Raw genomic sequence first — 22,267 nt, forward strand, 5'->3', positions numbered from 1 at the left:
CGATTTTGTGGGCTCTTAGAATGTTAAATTAGACCCCTAAAAAGTATATCCAAAAACAAATTGTTAGTAGCCCTGCTTAAAAATCCAGCTTAAACCAGCCTAGGCAGGTTGGCTGGTTTTAGCTGGTTGACCAGCCTGGTTTTAGAGGGGTTTTGGCCATTTCCAGCCTGGTTTCCAGCCATTTCCAGCCTGGACTTAGCTGGTCAGGCTGGGAGATGACCAGCCAAATCCAGCTTGATCAGCCTAGTTTAAGCTGGATATAGCTGGTTTTGGCTGGACTCCCAGCTTGGCTAGGCTGGTCAAGCTGGTTTTAGCTGGTCATCTCCCAGCCTGACCAGCTAAGACCAGGCTGGAAATGGCTGGAAACCAGCCTGGAAGTGGCCAAAACCCCTCTAAAACCAGGCTGGTCGACCAGCTAAACCAGCCAACCAGCCTAGGCTGGTTTAAGCTGGATTTTTCAGCAGGGAGATCACTCTCTGTTCTAATAATAACACCTTTTCTTATAATGTTACCCTGTTTGTGTGCAGTGGCAGTAGTTGTATGCGAGATCTTCTAAGGGATGTGTATGTGTGTGTTGCAGCTGTGTGGTGGATGAGTTGGATTTCTCAGGGATGGAGCTGGATGAAGCTTTGCGGAAATTTCAGGCTCAAATCCGAGTTCAGGGGGAAGCACAGAAGGTGGAGCGTTTGATCGAGGCTTTCAGGTGCTGTGAGATCACAGAACACACATCTCCAGACACATACTGAACCACCTTTGAAGATTAAATTAGAAGCGTTTTTAACTTCTCAAACACATTTCTCAAGTGTCCCAATACTGCTTTGCTTTAGGAACTTTGCTGCTAAACCATGACTGCAGCAGATATGGTATATGATGTGATATCACGCTGCACCTAAAAATAGTCCCCAGCTAAATATCATTGCGCCTGCTGTAGCCATGGTTTTGCAGCAAAGTTCCATGATTGTTATGCAAGAATGAGAATATAGATGCTAGTTATATCAGCCTAGAAAATAGCACCTTTTCATTTAATCTTAATACAAGATGTAACTACAGAAGTGTCAAACTTTAAATAGGAAAATTATCAATACTCTTTGTTGAATTTGTTGAGTGAGATGCTAATGGTCTAATCTGATTCAATGATTTATGCTAAGCTAAAAGTGTTCCCGGCAGACCCTGAGATTGGCTGAATGGATTCAAAATGATAAAACTCAGGTGTTCAACTCTGGGGAGCTGTAAAATAAGCATGTTTCCAAAAAAAAGCGGAGAGTTCCTTTATTATAAACGCACCATATAAATGTTTTTGTCTTATTGGTAATATACAGCGAGAAAAACTAGAGTAGCCATTGTGAGGCAAGTAATATAATAAAGTAAGCTGCAGTTTCATCGAAAAAATTAGCATACTTGAGTCCTTCTGATTTAAACAGTCCAAGTGGTCTTTGGTCTTATGAGGAGTGTTTGATGAAGACACATGCAAATGCAGTGGTTGCGTTGTGACTGAGTTTTACTATAGTGTTTTAATCTGGTTGATCAGGGTTAGAATGAGCTGTGGTGTGTTTTTTTGTTTAGCCAGCGCTACTGCATCTGTAACCATGACGTGGTCCGCCAGTTCAGAAACCCCGACACCATCTTCATCTTGGCCTTCGCCATTATCCTTCTCAACACAGACATGTACAGCCCCAATGTCAAGATCGAACGCAAGATGAAGCTGGAGGACTTCGTCAAGAATCTACGAGGTTTGTTTTTTTAGTTGTACATTTTATCAATCAAGGATGTGTTCTGATGATGAGTATTATAGCATTTTAAATGAGATTTTATTTCAATACTATTTAGTTTTTTTTATATTTTTAGTTTTAGTGTTAGTATTAATAGTTTATCGTAACATATACAGCGTTGAGCAGAGCAAAGCATTGCAAAAAATATGTTCTTACTTTGAGTTTTTGTCTTGTTTCTAGTTCAAATATCTAAAAATTCTTAAATCAAGAAACATTTTCTAGACAAGCAAAAAATATTGTCTTGTTTTCAGAAATAGTATGTCAAATGAAGTGGGAACAAACGTGGGAGCAAGATCTGGGTAATGAGATTTCTGAGGACCAACAGAAGGACACGCAGATTATTTTGCTTGCTTTAAGGAAAAACTTACATTATCTTGACATATTATTTCTAAAAATATAGCAATATTTTTTTCTTCTGTAGAAAATAATTCTTGATTTAAGAATTTTTTAGATATTTGGACTACTTTTTGGGGAGTTTAATTTGCACAGCTCACATTAACTCTGGTGCAAATCTCTTAGAAATACAATATATATTAGGGCTGTCAAATGATTAAACATATTAACGTAATTAATCACACTTTTTTTTTTATTAATCATGATTAATCACGAAACGTTGTATTTATTACAGAAATAAAAACACAGGCAAGTAAGTGCCATTTGAATTTCAAAACAATCGATGCCAATAACAAACAAAAATGATTTCCATGTTGGATTCTAAGTGATCTACAAAAACACACAAACACACACACACAGACAACAAGCGCATTACAGCGGACCCGGTGAGTGAGAGATCCCTTCAGATTCATCAACAGGCACGATCGGGTTCATCAAATTTGCTAAAAAAAGCATTCTAAAGTATGGCTGTATTTTACAAGCAAGGATTCTGACACAGCAACGTGAAGCAGACGCTTTATAAAAGTTGCGTGTCAGGGGAAACACGTCAAACTTATGAAATGTGAGGGCTCATGGAAGCAGCTTAAAGGCAGAGAATAGGGCTGTCTTTGACAGCTTGCGACTCCGTCTGCCACTTTCACTACAGTACATTTACATGGACACCAATACACCACTTTTATGATTAAAATAATACTGATTAAGAGTCTACCATGTAAGGAGCGATTTTTGATTACCTTAGAGGATCACACGAGTCCCGAAATGCAGAGGGCTTTCTTTCCATTCCTGAATGAAAATCTGCTGAATGAGAGTGAACTGCTGAACCGCAGTTTAAGTCTAAAGATTAAAAATGAAACACCCGAAATTGCATGAAAATCTGGAGGAAATGCTGGATAGCCTGCTGATGCCACATTAATTGTTTTATTAATGTGGCAAACGGTAATCACGCCGCCCTTAACCCGAAAGTGCCCGGTTCGCAGATGAAAGTAAGGACCATGACAAAGGGGGTGGGTGTAGCGGATAAGAGTGAAGACCGGGGGGCTTGCTCACTATTCTGCTGCCCAAGGCGGCCACCTAGGTTGCCTCTATGCACACGCTGTCCCTGAACACACGTCAGCCACAACAGGAAATAAAAAAAAAAACTGCAAATGCGTTATTTGCGTTCATTTTTTTTAACGTGTTAAATATTTTAAATTAATAGCGTACGTTAACGTGCTAATTTTGACAGCCCTAATATATATATATATATATATATATATATATATATATATATATATATATATATATATATATATATATATATATATATATATATATATTTACAACATTAAATATTTATAATTGTTTAATAATTTTAAAAAGTATAATAATTGTTCGAACAAACACTGAATCCAAACCCGTACAAATGCAATGAATACATGAAAGAATATGAATAATTCAGACAGTCTTCTTCATATTAAATATGATACTGTATAGACTAGTTGATTTTATGGCGAATGTTGGAACATGTTTTATGTTTGAATAAAAATAAGATGCTAAATACACATCATTTGCTTGTGAACGCGCCATCTACTGTTATTTCTCTAAACAGCAGCAGGTCAGATTTCAGATGAAGACTATTATTACTAATAAATGTTATTCAGTGACTGTTGTTGTTTTTGTTTATATTTGTTGTGATGTTTTCCCATTTATTTCAGTTAACGAAAATGTTTTTTGACCAATAGTTTTAGTTTTTGTCTACTAAAATAACCTCAGTTCAGGTTCATAAACTTCATACAGGATCACAGAAGAATGCAAATAAATGAGGTTTGCCAGATGCCTGTGTATTCTGCTGAAATAGCAGTGTTGTGCTTGCGTTTTGAAAGGGGTTGATGATGGAGAGGACATCCCACGGGAGATGCTGGTTGGCATTTATGAGAGGATCCAAAAGAAAGAGCTCAAAACCAATGAGGACCATGTGTCTCAGGTGCAGAAGGTGGAGAAACTCATTGTGGGCAAGAAGCAGGTAAGTTCAATTGACAGCTATCATGAAGCCGGAGTCTATGGAAATGTACAAAATTGACTAAAATTACTTTTATTTTTTATTATTACATCTGATTTTTGTACTTTTAAATGTGTCTTTAATTTTTTATACTATCATTCTTAAAGTTTTTATTGTAATCAGAATCTCCAGATAGAATTGTTAAGATTGTTGACCGCTATCCATATACAGTAATAAAATAAGATACTGTAATAATAATAAAACAATCATAGTTTAAAAGGGTTGTATCATTCCTCAACAGTTCTGATGCAACAAGTTTGGGTAACAAGTGTCCTTGTTACACATGTTCCATGTACTTACTATGCTAACTTTAATTAATTAGGCATAACTACACACAAAAAACCCTATACCCAACCAGCTCACGAGCTCAAGCATATTGTTAGTCCATTCAATTTTCCTTCAGCTTAGTCCCTTATTTATCAGGGGTCGAATGAACCGCCAGCTATTCCGGTCTTGTGCAGCAGATGCCCTTTTAGCCTTTCTCATTCACACACACTCATACACTATGGCCAATTTAGTTCATCTAATTCACCAATACCGCAAATCTATGGACTGTGAGGGAAATTGTAGCATCCCGAGGATGGCCTGTGTGAACACGAGGAGAATCCGCGAACTCCACACAGAAATGCCAACTGGCCTAGCCGAGGCTCTGATTTTGCTTACCACTGAGCCACCGTGCCGGCCCTTTGTTACTGTAAAAAGGACACCCTAAAATAAAGTGTAACCCCATTTGGAATTATGAGAAGAGAGTTGCGTTATTCACCCATTTATCTCTTGCTTTACAGATGGGATCCCTTCACCATGGTCTTGGCTGTGTAAGTACACTTCATCACGTATATGAAACAGTCCAATCTTACCAACTACACATTCACCTCATATTTTTTCCTACATTTTTGAGAACCGTGAATTGTATGCCTCCAGTAGAGGGCGCTGTGTACATTTTTGACAATCTCAAATACGTTACTCAGGCATGTTTTGTACATTTTGTACCGTTGTCGTTGCGTACATTTCTGTGAATCTCGGTGTCCTTTTCACACATGAATGTAACAGAAGTCTGTCGGCTTGTCATGCATATAAAGGTCCCACTTTATATTAAGTGGCCTTAACTAATATGTACTTACATAGGAATTAATTGTTGTTACAATGTACTTATTGTGCAAATACATGTATTTACTGTGTACTTATGCTTGATTAAATTCATGTATGTAGTTACATCTGTAATTAACTTTTGTAATTAAATTGTAAATACACTGTTGACCATCCCTTACACCTTAACCCACCCTCAAACCTACCCATGCCACCAAACCTGTCCATAACCCAACCTCTACCCCAACTCAAAAGCACCACAAGTGTTCTCAAATACATTATAAACCAAGTAAGTACATTGTATTTATTTTTTGATGTAAGTACATAGTAGTTAAGGACACTTAATATAAAGTGGGACCCATATAAATTAAGGTACAGAAATAAGAACACTAACCAGTAGTGTTTTATTGAGTGAAAACAAGTAACGGTAGAGTGAAAACAAGTTGTCGGCACCGTCCAACCACCCTATAGCGTTTTACACAGAAACTGCAGACATATGTAGCCCTGGGCACACATTTCACAGTTCTCAAAAATGTAGCCCTGGGCACATATTCCCAATGAACCTGTGCTGAAATGTTCACTTTTAGTAAAACATTTTGATTTGACCACTCTGGCCACATACAGATTTGTCTGCATGAAAAGATGTGCATTTGAGAATGAAAAGGGTGTTCTTCCACAATCATGGTTTCCTCAAAAAAAAAAAAAAAAGTAAAATCTTAGGGCCCTTTCATACACCGGGCGCAATGCAGCGCAAGACGCGACACAATTGTTGTTTGCTAGTTTCAGTTTGGCGCAAGAGTTGTTTTGACGTTTTGCAGCACGCTGTTTATATAGCAAATGCATTCGTGCTCATATGTGTGCCCACTCACAAGTTGTCACTGAATGAATGTGTGAATATAAGGCCAACTTTACCTTAATAACTTACACTTTCACATTTCATTCTGAGCATTTAGTGTCTGCAGTTTAATTCACCATATGTAACTGTTTTTGTTGAAATCATTGCTGCAATCAAAAATGAGTAATGTGTATGTGTATTCAGCTTAGCGTGAACTTACCTGATATAACATGAGAACTGCAGAGTGCAGCATTTCTAATCAGGTCTTCACTTCATTCAGCTCCCTTTTAGCCAAAGACATCTGCAGTTGGCATTAAAGCAGTGTGGTGTACGGTAAAAGTTTTCTGTTTTTCGAATTTGGCATTCTACCGCACAACATGTTTGCTATTGCAGCTGGTCTCTTTTTGCAACCGGGGACCCGTGTGACGTCATGTGTGATGTAGGTTTGTAATTCATTTATTCTACAGAAATATCTATAGTGAGAGAGGGAGTGTTTTGAATTGCTTAGGGCCCCCAAATCACTAAGGCCCAATGACAATTCTACCTCTTAGCCCGTCCCCTTCCCCCTACCCTTCGTTTTGCGCTTTCACGCAAAGGGGTAAGGGTGTCCCAATTCTCTTTAGCTTGAAGGTGTAGGGCTAAGGGAAGGGCTAGGTAGCCCTTGAAACAGAGATTTTCGAGGGCCACACTCAAAAACAAGGGGTATATGAACATTTGCCAGAATACTACACCATCTACGATGGCAGCATGGCTGCACACGAAAGTCAGGAGATGCACAAATTAGTATTTTTTTGTCATTATTACGAACTTTTAAAACAATTAATTAAATGTTTTAATATATTCCTAACCGCATTTGTGTTTTACCATCATGCTTATTAAAAAAACGCTAAATTATCCAAAATAATAACTCCTGTGCAGCTGTCCCACAACACTCCATGACACTCGAATACCCTGTCAGACATTTCTAGTGGCTGGGAATGGGCGTTTTACAGTGTCTATTATGACGTTAATGTTGCTTTCTTGTGTTTACATAAATAAATATGGCCACTGTGTAAATGCAGAGTAGAGTTATGACCTTATCGCCACATTATATCAATATGACAACATGATATATGTCTTCAGTGATTTCCTGAAGATAAATACCAAAAATAACGCAACCGCAATAACTACAGCAGTCGCGATCGTCTAATCTCATATGAAGCAAGAGATCACAATGACATATGCTGACGTGTGCGGGTATTGTAATGGTGTCCCGTTTCTTAGGGATAAATTTTGAAGCCCTTCCCCTTCGCATTCTGTTTCAAGGGCCATGGGCAGGGTCAGACGGAATCTGCGGACGTTTTTTGCTATTTCTGCGGAGAATTTTGGTAAAAATCTGCGGATTTCTGCGGAATTATTTTGGGAGTATCCTAACTTACACTTTAATATATTAAATAAAAAGTAATAAATTACTGAATAAAAACTGAATAAATTCCGATTTACACATTTACTCAAGTAAATAAACAGAATTTATAATGGACTAAAAAACTGCAGAAATCTGCGGAATTCTGCGGAAAATCTGCGGAATTCTGTGCGCGCAGATTCCGTGTGGGCCTAGTGGGGAAAGGGTACAAAAATAGAATTGGGATTGGGCCTAAGTCCGGCCCTGTCTGTACAGTATAAACATCATTACGACAATGGAAAGTGCACATAAAAATATCTGTATTCGTGTGTGTGTGTGCGTGTGTGTGTGTCCACACGGATAATAAAACTGAACTGAACTATGGAGAGTAGCCAACGATTATCCTAAAAATAATAAGCAGACTTATGAAAACACAATCTGAATGAGATATTGCATGATAAGATTAGAAAAAAATGTCAGTTCAGTATATAGTCCAGGAAACAGACATCAGTAAAGCCCTCAGACAAACAAACGTGTTTATGTGTGTTACAGGTGCTGTCTCAGGCTCACCGCAGGCTCGTGTGCTACTGCAGACTGTTTGAGGTCCCAGATCCGAACAGGCTGCAAAAACTCGGGCAGCACCAGCGGGAAATCTTCCTGTTTAATGATCTTCTAGTGGTAAGAGATCGCAAAAGATACACATCACATGACTTTCAATATAATAACGAGTACTGAAGATACAGTGTAGTACTTGTGTTGATGTACAGATATCTATAAATGACCACTGGGATTGTTTGCATGTTTGTGACAGGTTACCAAGATCTTCCAAAAGAAGAAAAACTCAGTGACGTATAGTTTCCGGCAATCTTTCTCTCTGTACGGGATGCAAGTGATGCTCTTCGAGAACCAATGTAAGAAATGTGACATTTATTAAGTGAAGTTTATTTAAAAACTGATTTTGAGAGGATCACGTGATTATGAATGAACACGGCTGGTTCTGCATTAGCTACGGATGATCCACCAATCAGGCGATCCCTAACCCATTATAAAGAGCCGGGGTTTCTTCCACCCCTACTTCTCCACCTTTCCCTTCATAGGGCGGCGCGGTGGCCCAGTGGTTAGCACTGTTGCCTCACAGCAAGAACGTCACCGGTTCTAGTCCTTTAACAGGCTGGCTGTTGTTTCTGTGTGTAGTTTGCATGTTCTTCCCATGCTCATGTGGGTTTTCCCCAGGTCCTCCGGTTTCCTCCCACATTCCAAAAATTTATCAATCTAAATTTAGCACTACAGTCAAACTCTCATCCTGCAGCATATCTCTTCATAGCATTCATTTTAGTCATCAGCTCTTATCAAAGGGGGAGTTGTCGAGATCTACCTGAGCTCAAAGCTCCCCTCTCGCCCTGCAAACGGGAGGGAGCCCAGGGTTCAAGCACCTTTTGAGCTCAGGGCTCTTTCCCGGGACAGCATGCCAAACTTGCTCATAATCAGTCATCAGCTAAGTGTGAACTCTTTAGAAAAACCAACAAACAAATCTATTCTTACAATAATAAACCAGACATCTTTAAAGGGACAGTTCACCCAAAACTGAATTTTTTTTGTCATTTACTCATCCTTCACTTGTTCCAGACCTGAGTTTAATTCACAAAAGAAGATATTTTGAAGAAAGCTGAAAACCTGTAACCATTGACTTCCATAGTATTTGTTTTTTTCTACTATGGAGATCAACGATACAAGTTTTCAGCTTCAAAAAGATAAAGAAACCACTTGAAGGTAAGGAAATACTGAGTGTTTTTTTTCTGGGGGGGTGAGTGGTTCTACTATTTCCTTAAAGTTCCATCATTGATTCTGTTAGTGATGGGTTTATGTAATTTAATATTACTATTTATTAACATTTTGTTTTCTGAATCAAAATGACATTTTATTTCTGCTCTTCATGGCACTCTTAAGACTTGTTCACATCAAGAATGATAACTATAATGATAAATATATTAGACTAGATAACAATTGGCTTAAACTAGTGCAAACCCTTTTGTGGTCTTAATAAAATGTGCATTATTTGATTTCCATTCAATCATTCACTCATTTTCTTTTCGGCTTAGTCCCTTTATTAATCAGGGGTCGCCACAACGTAATGAACCGCCAACTTATCCAGCATTTGTTTTACGCAGCGGATGCTTTTCCAGCCGCAACCCATCACTGGGAAACCCATACACACTCATACATTATGGACAATTTAGCTTACTCAATTCACCTGTACTGCATGTCTATGGACTGTGGGGGAAACCGGAGCACCCGGAGGAAACCCACGCAAATGCAGGAAGAACATGCAAACTCCAAACAGAAACGCCAACTGACCCAGCTGTGGCTCGAACCAGCGAACTTCTTGCTGTGAGGCGACAGCACTACCTACTGCGTCACTGCGTCGCCACTATTTGATTTACAAAGAGTAATTATTTGCATGACGTGATGAATTAACAATGAAAAGGCATGGATGCAGCTTGACTTAGTCCATGTGCACAGTATAGAATGGAATTATGCAATGTGATACTAAGAATTGCTGGACTTTATTCAGTGCCCAAAACATATCACACACACACACACACACACACACACAATTTGCATTGCTCTTGGTGGTTTGCGTTGGTCTTAATGATTTGGACGAATGTGGGTTTTTAATCACTGGAGAATCACACACAGAACTTTACATTCTCATCAGTGCTTTTATGGCATTTGTCTTGTTTACCCTGCTGAAAAATCCAGCTTAAACCAGCCTAGGCTGGTTGGCTGGTTTTAGCTGGTTGACCAGCCTGGTTTTAGAGGGGTTTTGGCCATTTCCAGGCTGGTTTCCACCCATTTCCAGCCTGGTCTTAGCTGGTCAGGCTGGAAAATGACCATCCAAATCCAGGTTTAAGCTGGATATAGCTGGTTTTGGCTGGACTCCCAGCTTGGCTTGGGTGGTCAAGCTGGTTTTAGCTGGTCATCTCCCAGCCTGACCAGCTAAGACCAGGCTGAAAATGGCTGGAAACCAGCCTGGAAGTGGCCAAAACCCCTCTAAAACCAGCCTGGTTGACCAGCTAAAACCAGCTAACCAGCCTAGGCTGGTTTAAGCTGGATTTTTCAGCAGGGTAGTTTGTCTGACCATGAATTTTTAACCATCATTTTTCATATAAAAGAGAAGCAAATCATGTCAAGTAACCTTTTCTAGTTTTTGTAGTGTAATTTCTATAGCACTTTATGCTATGTAGATTGGGTCAAACCTTATATACGTGGAACAGCCATTGCATGATGCTTGATGTACCCCATGAATCCAGATAAAGATATCATTTATTAATGTTTGTTATGGTGTTTTCTCTTTTTTTTCAGTCTATCCAAATGGCATCCGGCTGACGTCAGCCATTCCAGGTGCAGACTTCAAAGTCCTGATCAATTTCAATGCTCCCAACATTCAGGACCGCAAGAGATTCATCAGCGACCTGCGAGAATCCATCGCTGAGGTCCAGGAAATGGAGAAGTACCGAATAGAGTGTAAACAGACCTTTATTCTTCCTCATCCATCATTAGTCATTAGTAAACCATATTTTATTAGAAACGCGATTAGAAAGTACACTGTAAATTTCTGTATTTTGTTTTCATGTATTAGTCATTTTATGACGTTTATTCATGCCTTTGAGTTGCATTATGGGATCTTGATCTTTCTACTCACAGCTGTTAACCTTGAAAAGTTGGAAAAGGTGACTTTTAAACATTTTTAATAGTCTAAACTGATAAATTGTCTGGGTTGGTGTTGTAGATTATGCTACATAGACCTTGTAACAGATTGTCAGTAAACATTTTTTGTAATTTTACAGACTTATTTCTCTACATATTATTTCTCACACATTATATTACTTTAAACTACTAAAATGTCAATAAAAGTCACTTTGTTAAACTGTAGAGTTGAATTTTCAACATCAAATATCAAAAGTTCAGAGATCAACGTCCCATGCAATTCACAAGCGTTAATAAACTGACAAAACAAAATAGGGAAACAGCTAATTAACAGATTTTTGACACTGTACGCTGACACGTTGAGAGTTGTGATTTAACAAACATGGTCATATTAAGATATGATTGTCAACATTTGCATTGTTACTCATTTCATCAACATAGGCTCATTCTGAAAAGCAGAGCCCTAGATACTTCTGCAGATCTCAAATTATGTAGCAAGAAGTACGTATGGCTGCATTTCATTTTTAAAGGGTCACGAAACACCAAAACACATGTTTTGAGCTGTTGACAGTCGTATATGTGTCCCACACTGCTAAAAACACTATTAGGACACCTATATTTCACAAAAAAGTGTATTTTGGTTGTTATTGCGTTATTTCAAGTAAATTCGTACTTCCGGTTTGAAACAAATTTTTGAAGCTGCGTCACGACCATGACATAATAGCCTGTATTCCAGCGTGTAGACTGGGCGTCTGTGCCAGAGTGTGTCTTATTACGTCTTACAGTGTGATGCATTAATGCATGAGTAAAGCTTGGTTCAAACCAATCAGCGCGCTCTATTGTGCAACTTCATTAATATTCATTACTGTCACAGTGTTTAGACGACAGAGACGCCACGTTGTGTTGGCAAAACAAGCGTGAAGTGTTGCTTTTATAGTTTGCTGCCGTTAAGTTTCGTTTTCATTTTCTCTCTGTGAGAGCGCAGCTGGAGTCAGGTGTGGATTAACAGTGTACGCGACGCGCGACAACAATAACTTACGTGTCTAAGGAGGATTATTGTTTACCTGAGAGCTGTTCTCATCTGCAAACGCTGAGATCCGGATTCGCTTGTAGTCTCCTCTTAATAAAGACGCGGCTCTAGTTGCTGGTGATTGTCCTGTCTGTACAGATTTGGTAAGTGAGCGACCAGTGCTCTTTGTTTATTCAGTTTGTTCGTATCGAACAAACTATTACACCGAGTGTAAACATGTTAATACCACAACCAAACCTCATGTAGGATTTTCACCGCATTTTGTGACCGGAATAACACACGTGGCTTTCTGACACTACCTGCCGTGTGCATCTAAGTTTCCGGGAAATGCTGAGGGTTTTTTTTTCTCTCATTCGCCGTGCGGTATCAAACATTGCATGAAAAATACACGCTTAGAGCAGTTCCTCGAATCAAATATCTCGTTTGTCGCGAGGGACATGAATGAATTCCCTGAATGAAAGAGCCAAACTGCAGTTAAAGTTCACCATTTAATAATTTGGCAAATAATTCAACTACAGATGTCCATGTAAACACCATCACTTTCTCCCCTGTGTGTGTGTGTGTTTGTGTGTTTTGCCTCTGAAACTCAGCGCGTGGTCAAATAGACACTCCCACACCTTCCCTCTTTAGTTCCTCCGACACTCCCCCCTAAACAGAGCTGGACACGCCCACTTTTCTGACTTTTTCCAAAGTAGAGGTGTGAAAACCTTGAGAAAGAGGTGTGACCGCTTACCTCCGTATGGTTCGCTGTTACCAGTTTGCTCAGTAGCTCGCCATGTACGTCAGCGGACTTGAGATGCAAAGAAGAGTTTACCACGATGATTGGGTTCGAGTTTGGCGAAGAAAGGTTCCAGAAAGTAAGACAAAAACAGAAGCCAAAAACGAAAATAAACAAGTAAAAAACAGGGTGAAAATGTGGTAAAATCTAAAATGGTGGTAAAAATCAGACAAGGGCTTTTCTTTTTCTGGATTACTTTTTAAAACTGTCGGTAGGGTTTAGAGAAGAGGGTGGGCGGGTCAATCGGTGCTTTTGAAAACACTATTGATTGGGTTTAGGAAAGGAAGATGGTGGGTCAGTCGCTCAGTCAGTCAGTTAACAGCAGCCTCTGGTGTATTTACGCGAGAACAGCAGGCATGAATGGCACTCGCCAGAGAAATTTGAGATCTCAAAAAGGGTACACAGCGGTCTCTGGTGGATTTGGGAAAACAAAAACGTCAAAAAACGTCGCTTCTGGTATGTATTTGGCGCTCTCCAGAAATGTATATAGCAGTGCGTTTTCAGAATGAGCTAAAATAATTCATTAAAGTTTTGTTTTGTGCATTTCAAGTTAATTTTACCACTTTTGCTGAACATACTTTTGCGTTTTTGTCTTACACTAAATCTGTACAATTTGTAAACTAATATTTTTATGCCTTTCAGTAGATGTATTATGTGTTACCTACTGTAGTTTTTTTTTTTTTTTTTTAATCGGACAAGTGGTTTTAATTGAAAATGCAAGTTAAGAAGTTTTTTTTTTTCATTGTTTTTAAGTTTAAAAACTCATATTCAAAATCATTCTGCTAATATTAGCAAAATATTTGGTTAATTTTGTTAGATTTATTTATTTATTTATTTGTTTATTTGGCAGGAACAGTGTACATTAATTAGCATTTCTGCCAATGCACCAGAATTAGCCCGAAGGCTATTTTTCATCTGTTGTCCCTTAACAACCTAGAAAAAACAATACAAAAATTATACAATCTATCAAACATTTAAAAAGTACTAAAACAGACATGGTCATATAGATGTTAAAAGAAAATATTTACAAATTAAGCTAAAACACCAACATTTTATAATAGAGATAAAAATAGTTTAAACACATTTAAACAACAGATCATTAAGATGGTGGGCACAATCGGAAACATGCTAGTTTCAATTTATTCAGAATGATGACACGTCTGATTCTCTATAAACCAGGTTTTTAAATATTTTTTGAATATATTAAATGAGGTTATATCTCTGATACTGCCGGGGACAGAATTCCACTCCTGTGCAGCTGTAACTGAAAAGGCACCCTGACCAAAGGTACTTTTCCAGAGTGGAACAATACAGTCTCCTCGGGCTGCCCCTCGTGTTGCTCTGTGTGTGGTGTTCCTGATGTTTACAAACTGACTGAATATGGTTTTTATATGGTTTTGATTTCATTTGTACTTTAATAGGCAAGTGGTTCCATGTTTAGGAAATGTTTGCTGACTGTGTGTGTGTTTGCATGCTTGTAGCCGAGCTGGAGAAACAGAAAGGAGTGGTCCGGCCCAGTATGTCTCAGAGCATGTCTGGCCTGAAGAAAGAGACGGGGAACGGCAGCATGGGCCGCACTAGTCTGGACGACTCTTACGCCATGGGGGAAGGACTGAAGCGCAGTGCACTCAGCAGCTCATTACGGGACCTTTCTGAATCAGGTGAGTTGGGTCAGTCTGTTCCGCTGATGTCCAGATTTAGCAGAAAGCGAACTGTCGTTTGTTTGATTCCCTATGTAAAAAGACATTGAGGATTAGCAGGTTATCTGCATGCAGCAGGGTTTGCAGTTTGTTTTCATAGAGCAAAGAAAAACTTGGAATGTGCAGTAGATGTTTGGCTGTGCTGTGAATAGGTTGATAGGAATCCATTGTTTGTTTTTTTTCTTCAAATGTAGACTTTAAAATAGCAGATGTAGTGCTATTTCTCTCTTTGTATGTTGGTGCACTGCTGTTGAATAGACTGGTAAGTCAGTGCTATAAAGCTAAAGGGTGTTAAAGTTACATTAAATAAGTTTGCTTTATGCAATACCTGGTAGGCACACAACATCATAAGGCGTTAATAATACTATGCTAATAGACCTTTTTATTGGAACGCAAAATTACCCATTATGCTTTGCGTGTATGCGCAAGGAGAACGCGAAGAACTTCCGGTCGGCAGCTGATGCGTGTAAACAGTCACATTTGGACAGCTTTGAAACGATAGTTTTAATCTATTGTACCTGCTTTTATTCTCTTTGAACTAATACTGTTGTCCATCAGCAGCATCTCCTGGACTGATCATTTAAAGAAATGCGATCCAATAGGATGGAAAACAGCTGCTGTGAGGCGTTTTCCCCTCGTTGTCAGACGGCATCTTCTGCAGTTTAAATGAAGCTTCGTCATCGCTAAAGTCAACATTTTCTCTTTATTTCAAATATATAACCAGCCCAAACAAATGTAGTTCACCAAAATGTTTGACACACACACGTAGCCTGTACTGTGCCACTGACACACTGATTTATTAACTGTGACAAAGTGAAAATATAGGCTAGTGTCATTTCAAAATGACAGAAAAACACAAACCGTGGTAAAAACAACACACGAAATAAAACACAAACAGCTCGCGATTAGAATGAACAGCAAATCAGCCAGCAGAGGATCAATAACAGACTTTTATTAGTCATTTTTTGCAACCTCCATGCAGCAGCCATAAAAAGGTCTATAGATTTAGGTCATGACGTCAGGTGACCAAAATTCAACGTCTAGCCAGTTTCTAAGGACAACATTTTTTTGACGTCCAATAACGAAGTCAAATAGCGTTGATAATTGGTTGATTTTAGGTTGTGTTGGCTAGTGACCGAAATCCAAAGTCTGATTGATGTCATAGTGGTAACGTCTACACACTGTCACGGTTTAACATAATTAGACGTTGATATTTGGTTGATTTTAGGTTGGAACTTGGACATTGACGTCAGTTTGACGTTGGTTCTGACACCAACACGATTTTCAAAAATCTAAATCCATTGTCCCCATAGTGTAAGGGCATGTTGGAGTACAATGTCAATATGATGTCATGTTGATAGCTTAGGTTACCTGCAGGGTAACCTAAAGCCTGGTTTATACTTCTGCGTCAAGTGATATGCGTGAATCAAGGCGCATGCAAGTATACTTCTGCGTATACTTCTGCGTGCTGTTTGTGTCTCTCTGCAAAAACACTTCCGAAACGATATGTTCCACTGTGTCGAGTTTCTTCGCTGGTGTTTTTTTTTTCTGAGCGCTACTTTAATGTACAAATGGCTTAAACTCACTCATTTTGAGGCTGGAATCGACAGACGTGCAGCAACTTTAACGATGAGGTAAACACAAAACAACAGTCTTCATCCGGAGCTCCTTCACGGGACTCCACACTTGTAAACACTCGCTGCACCTTCGTCAGTGCTACCAAGCCATACAATCCCAGAGCTTGTGCTACATGTCGACATGTAGTTGCATTTTTTTGAGAGTTGCACGTTAGCGTCGCCGACAGCCATGGTGATGGTTATGCGTCCACGTGTAGGCTGCGCCGTAGCATATGCGTGCGCTTGACCAGGAAGTATAAATCAACCTTAACTTTTAACTGTTAAGTTGATTTAGCGTAATTTTTATAATTATGCACATTATGTTTTTTCACTTAACTAATTGGTTTAAAAGCAACAGGTTTACTTACTTATTTTAAGTAAAGTCAATGAATCATTTATACAGTGCAGAGAGATCAGAAAGTCTTGGCTTTCTATGTGCTCACATACGTTTTCTGGCCCTCATAGTGAGTAGTTATTCCAGGTGTGATGTACATCTCTAATCTATACTACTGCATGTCTCGGTCAGGCAAGCATGGGTGCCGCACCAGTGCAGGATCTCTAGACAGCAGTATTGAAGTAAGTAGGCAGTGGGGGGTGTTTAGATGATAACATGCATTTTGCATAACATTTATTTGCACCTTCATGAGTTAAACAGTTCTTTTTTTTTACTCTTATGAATGTATTGACGATTAACCCGCCTGCCTGCTTACGTGCATGCATGAACTGCTGCATACTGAAACTTGTGCAGGTGGACCTATTGTACACCTATTTTTAAAGTCCGCGTGAACAGGAAGTTGCTGAGACTTATTTAAGTATATGGATGTATATGGATCTCCAGTTGAATCGGAATATTGAATAGGACGCAGGGCTTTCTTTTTGTGCACCATGTCCTCGTAGCAAACTCATGTAAGTGGGACGTGGTTAAGTATATTGTGGTTCTGCCACTCCAAACGCAGAAGTGATAAACCTTAATCCAGACTTTGATCATCCGTGAGAATCCAGCACTTGACCTGTATATATCACCTTGCCATTGACTGACCCACAGACTTCCCTAAACCCAACCAATCTTGTTTTCAGAAGCAAATGAGAAAAGAAAAGTGCATTGTAGCCGTTATTTTACCATTATTTCACTTTGCTTTTTTAACTGGTTTCTGTCCCAAGTACAACACCATACCGGATGAGCTACCAAGCAAACTGACCGGCAGATCACAGATGTGTAGTTGTCCTTGTGGTATTTATTTGGTGTTGTGTCAAAGAACCGCAAAAAAAAGTTTATTCATCGATAATTGTTATGATCACCAGTGATATAACCAACCCAGGCTCATTCTGAAAACGTGTACTACGTGGATGTTTCTGGAGACCGCGAAATACATCCCGGGAGGTACGTAGTTTTGCAGTTTTTGTTTTCGCGAATCCGCGAAAGGCCGCTGTGCCCACTTTTTCGCATCTCGAACGTCTCTCGCAAGCAGCGTTCACGCCTGCGCTGTTCTCGCTTAAACAAGGCAGAGTCTGCTGTCGAACAACCTTCCGTCTGTCTGAATGAAAGAATGATTGACTGTGCAACCGGCCAATCGGCTGACCCACCCTCCTCCTTCCCTAAACCCAACCAACGACGATTTGCAAAAGCCGTCCAGAAAAAAAAAAGCATTCGTCTGATTTTTACTAAGTTTTCTGATTTTGACCACTTTTACACCCTGTTATGAACTTGTTCCCTTTATTTTTTGGATTTGGTTTTTGTTTTCTTACCTGATTTCTGGAACCGCTCTTCCCCGGACTCGAACCCAGTCGTCGCGGTCAGCTTCTCTCTACGCCTCGAGTCCGCTGACGTTCACGACAAGCTAACTAGACAAACTGGTTGTGGCGGGAAAGCCCTCCACACGGAGGTGAGCGGCCGGCCGGCAAGCGCCGGAAGGAACGGCATCACTCCGCCCCGTAGCATTCGCTTAAAAAAACGAAATGCAGCCATACGTACCTCCGGCTACATATTTTGCAGTATCCAGAAGCGTCCACGGGACTACGTTTTCAGAATGGGCCTGGGTTGGATATAACTCTTGCGGATCGCTGGAGAACAGTTATTCTAACAAACTACATATCCCATCCTACACCGCATTCACACACCAGTTCCAGGTCACCTCTTGATTACACACAAGGGGTCATCATGACTGATTACTTGGACTTTTTATACATCACACACAGTACTGACTCTTACGAAGCATTTTCCTGTGTTGTCTTGCCATGTTTTTGACCGCTTGTTTGTTTTTTGTTGATGTTGTTTTACTGCCTGCCTCCTCCTCTTCACCTGTGACTACTCTTTTGGATTTCTCTTATGCTACCGTTTGTTAATGTATTAACTTGCCTGCTTGACTACTCTTAAATAAGTCTGTATTGGGATTGTAACCTCTGTCAACAACCCTTTGTTACAACAATCCGTCCCTGTATATGTCAATATGGGAAAAATGAACAAAAATTGTTGATGTCATGCTGACCTACAGCGTCAATTTCACCCAAAAACTGCAGGCAAAATTATGTTGAATTATTTTTGTGGAAAGATGTAGCCCTGGGCACGTATTTCCAATGTGTTTGGATTAAAGAATCTAAAGAATAGCAATGTGTGCCAGCAAAATAATTGATTTCACACGGACTTTAAGTATGCATGTTTCTCGAACGGTTTAAACTTGGCTTCTTGATCTCCATGCAAATAAGTTTCTTTAGTTCAGGGGTGTCAAACTCAGTTTCTGGAGGGCCGCAGCCCTGCACAGTTTAGTTCTCATTCTGCTTCAATACAATTACTGGAGGTTTCAAACAAGCTGGAAGGACTCAATAAGTTTGATCAAATGTGTTTAATTAGGGTTCAAGCTAAACTGTGCAAAGCTGCTGCCCTCCAAGAACCGAGTTTGACATCTGTGCTTTAGATGAAGAAGCTTTCACATGTGCCTGTTTGATGGCTGATGAACTTAAACTATACACTTTTAAAAAGATGTTGCTACCTTACATGATTGAGCTGAATCAAATTAACTTTACAGGTTATTGTTAACTTCCAGTACATTTAAAATTATTAAAAAATCAGGCTAAATCTCAAATATTTTGTCTGACTTTAAAATGTCTTTATGTTTTGTCTTTATTTTTATAAGTTATAAGTAGGCCCACACGGAATCTGTGCGCACAGAAATTTGCTGATTTTTTTGTCCATCATTGAGTCTATTTATTTACGTATGTGAATGGGTGTACATTTATATTTATTGAGTTTTTAAATTAATTTCAGTAATAATATTGACTAATATGAATAATATGAGTGTTTCTTTGATTTATTTACAATACAGGTTGTAAAGTAAAATTTTCTGTCTTTTAGTAGATATATTCAAGAAACTTAGTTATGTGATCAAATAAGTGGATCTAACTGGATTCACATTGTAAATAAAAGTTAAAAAGGTCATATTTTATTTTATATATTAAGTTTTTTTAAGTTTTAGTTATGATACTCCCAAAATAATTCAGCATTAATGTGCAGATTTATTACAAAATTCTTTGCAGAAATAGCAAAAAATCTCTGCAGATTCTGTTTAGAGACCTAACGATGTTTTTTGGGCCACAAGGCCAGTTCAATGTAATGCAATTGGAAATAAATTCTAAAGTTTAATAGTTTGATTCAACTTAAAAACAGCAACTCATTTTTAAAGTGTACAGGCTCTGTTTTTTCAGTTGTTCTTGCCTAGTGTCCGAGCAGGTCCTACCAGCAGGCAATGCTGTTTGGATTGCTGAACACGGGGTCATATCTAGAAAAATGCAGATTTTTCTATTTTAGATTTCTTGTTGTTTTGTAGATGTGATATTTCATCCTGCCATTTTGAAAGAGAGATGGCTGCTCATTCAAAGACTGCTGCTTATTTCTGTATACCTCATCCATTCATTATATCTAACATTGGGAATCAAACATTGTAATTGTCTGTTAAAGAAAAGAGAAATGGTTCAAATGAATTTGTTTTTGCAGCCATGCATGATAGATTTGTATAAACAAGATGGTAATTCTTTACAATATGGGATGTTCTGTTCTGGTTTCAGATGTTGAAATGACTGTAAATGGTCATTTAAAGGGGTCCTCTTGTGCTTCTTACCTCTGCAACTTATAACAATTATTTCGAAAAGCCTTGAATGTAGTCCTGAGTTTGCTTTTGCTCCACAAATAATTCAAAGGCATGCTGAAGTCTAGTGGCTTCAGTTTGAGTCGTGATGTAATGTCATTTTGTTTTGTTTTTGCGTTTATTGTCAGCGTTTTTCAAGATGTTTTGCGATACTCATCGAGCAGAAGAGTATACGAAATCCCTCCTTGACATTAGATGGCGCTACACAACTTTAAGCTTCTGACACCCGCTTGTAACACAGAAGAAGACGAAGTTGACACGCTTGTTGTTAAGGATGGTTTAAGCAGCAGCTCATTGACAGTTTTGCGCTTGAGCACCTCCAAGTGCTGTTTACTGTAACTTCAGCAGCTCCGTGCACGTGAACAAAAATGGCAACCTGATTGTTAGAGAAAAAAACGAGCATGAGGTGTTTTTTATTTTTAAAAATGACACTGTTGTATCTGCTGTTTTCCGCATTGGTGTGCACGATCATATTGACGTCCTTTATTTAGTCACGCGGCGTTAAACGTTGATGGAAAACGCGAGCAAAAAATGTCTCGTGTGCACAGGCCTTTAGAAAGGTACTGTTATGTTTTAAAACTGTTTTAGCTTCACGCAAAGCTGAAGTAGATGTTGTTGTTACAAATGGGTTATATGCACAGAAGTGTTGTCCAGCCACTGAAATCCTCCGGCGATAGATTGATGAGACTATTCTCAGTTTCAGTTGGCAGGGGAGGGATTGTGTTTCAAAGATAATATGCTAACTGGTTAGCATTTTGGCAGATCCCCTACTGCACCTTTAATGTTTTCAGCTATCAATGCGTCGATAAACTTGAATATATCTCAAAAATATTGATACAGAAAAGAAATAACTTTTGATTCTCTAGATCTGAGTGAGTGAATATATAGCAAAGCAATAATAAAAAGTATCAATGTTTGATATACTTATATCCCAAAAATGTTAATACAGAGAAGAACTCCCTTTTTGTTCTATAGAGCTGAGTAAATATATAGCAAAGCAATATTAAAAGTCTATCTCAAAAATGTTAATATAGAGAAGAACTCCCTTTCGCTTCTCTTGAGCCGAGTAATTACTCTCTATGGTGATACACTTGATTTAAAAAAACATAGCAAAGCACTTCTTCTATTAAATTTTTGTATTATATCCCTGGCGTCTTCCAGCTTTTAGTAGTAATAGATGGTTTGAAGTGTCATCTGGACCATATCTTCCTTTATTGTCAGCAGAAAACTGACCCACTTTAAAATTTCTGCCGAAGTGATTTCTGGTGTTCTCAGATTTCTTCTAATTGTTCTATGAGCTGTTTGAGCAATCATAGCAATATTAGCATATGTTAGTGATGATCGGTGTTTGTCATTAAAACATCCAGACACCAATAACCATATACATAATATACATAGAATACACTTATTATTATATTCGTACAGTTAACGTTAGAATTATTAGCCCCCCTTTTAATTAAAAAAAATATATATTTCCCAAATGATGTTTAACAAAGCAAGGAAATTTTCACAGTATTTCCTATAATATTTTCTCTTCTTGAGAAACTCGTATTTGTTTTATTTGGCTAGAATAAAAGCAGTTTTAAATAATAAAAAACATTTTAAGGTCAAAATTATTAGCCCCTTCAAGCTATGTTTTTTCGATAGTCTACAAAACAAACTATTCTTGTTAGAAATGTGTTGAAAAAATCTCTCTCGTTAAGTGGTTTATTTATAAACTAATTTCGAGAGGATCACGTGCTTATCATTGCTTGCAGTCGGTCCCGCATTATTCAATTTATGATTCACTAATCT

General features: G+C 38.7%; 2 protein-coding genes and 1 long non-coding RNA gene across 6 annotated transcripts in view; 2 read left to right on the forward strand and 1 right to left on the reverse strand.

Annotated features, from left to right (window-relative positions):
- Window positions 1-22,267, forward strand: part of raf1a (Raf-1 proto-oncogene, serine/threonine kinase a) — a 778,989-nt gene that overhangs the window by 625,738 nt on the left and 130,984 nt on the right. The window lies entirely within an intron of this gene.
- iqsec1a (IQ motif and Sec7 domain ArfGEF 1a) overlaps window positions 1-22,267 on the forward strand; it is a gene marked incomplete at its 3' end in the record, with an annotated part of 122,680 nt that overhangs the window by 90,167 nt on the left and 10,246 nt on the right. For both annotated transcript variants that reach the window (NM_001386594.1, NM_001386595.1), the window contains 8 exon segments: window positions 581-703; window positions 1,564-1,730; window positions 4,025-4,164; window positions 4,986-5,015; window positions 8,055-8,180; window positions 8,314-8,413; window positions 10,866-11,027; window positions 14,500-14,679. In NM_001386594.1, coding sequence (NP_001373523.1) covers window positions 581-703; window positions 1,564-1,730; window positions 4,025-4,164; window positions 4,986-5,015; window positions 8,055-8,180; window positions 8,314-8,413; window positions 10,866-11,027; window positions 14,500-14,679 — 1,028 coding nt within the window.
- Window positions 4,798-21,931, reverse strand: LOC147838139 (uncharacterized). The gene is made up of 3 exons (XR_015523108.1): window positions 21,326-21,931; window positions 19,484-19,608; window positions 4,798-7,679 (listed from the first exon to the last, which is right to left on the reverse strand). It is a non-coding gene; the product is annotated as an uncharacterized LOC147838139 (long non-coding RNA).

This window comes from Danio rerio, chromosome 23, assembly GCF_052040795.2.
Source record: "Danio rerio strain M-AB ecotype USA chromosome 23, GRCz13ab, whole genome shotgun sequence".
In the NCBI taxonomy this organism is placed as follows: domain Eukaryota; kingdom Metazoa; phylum Chordata; class Actinopteri; order Cypriniformes; family Danionidae; genus Danio; species Danio rerio.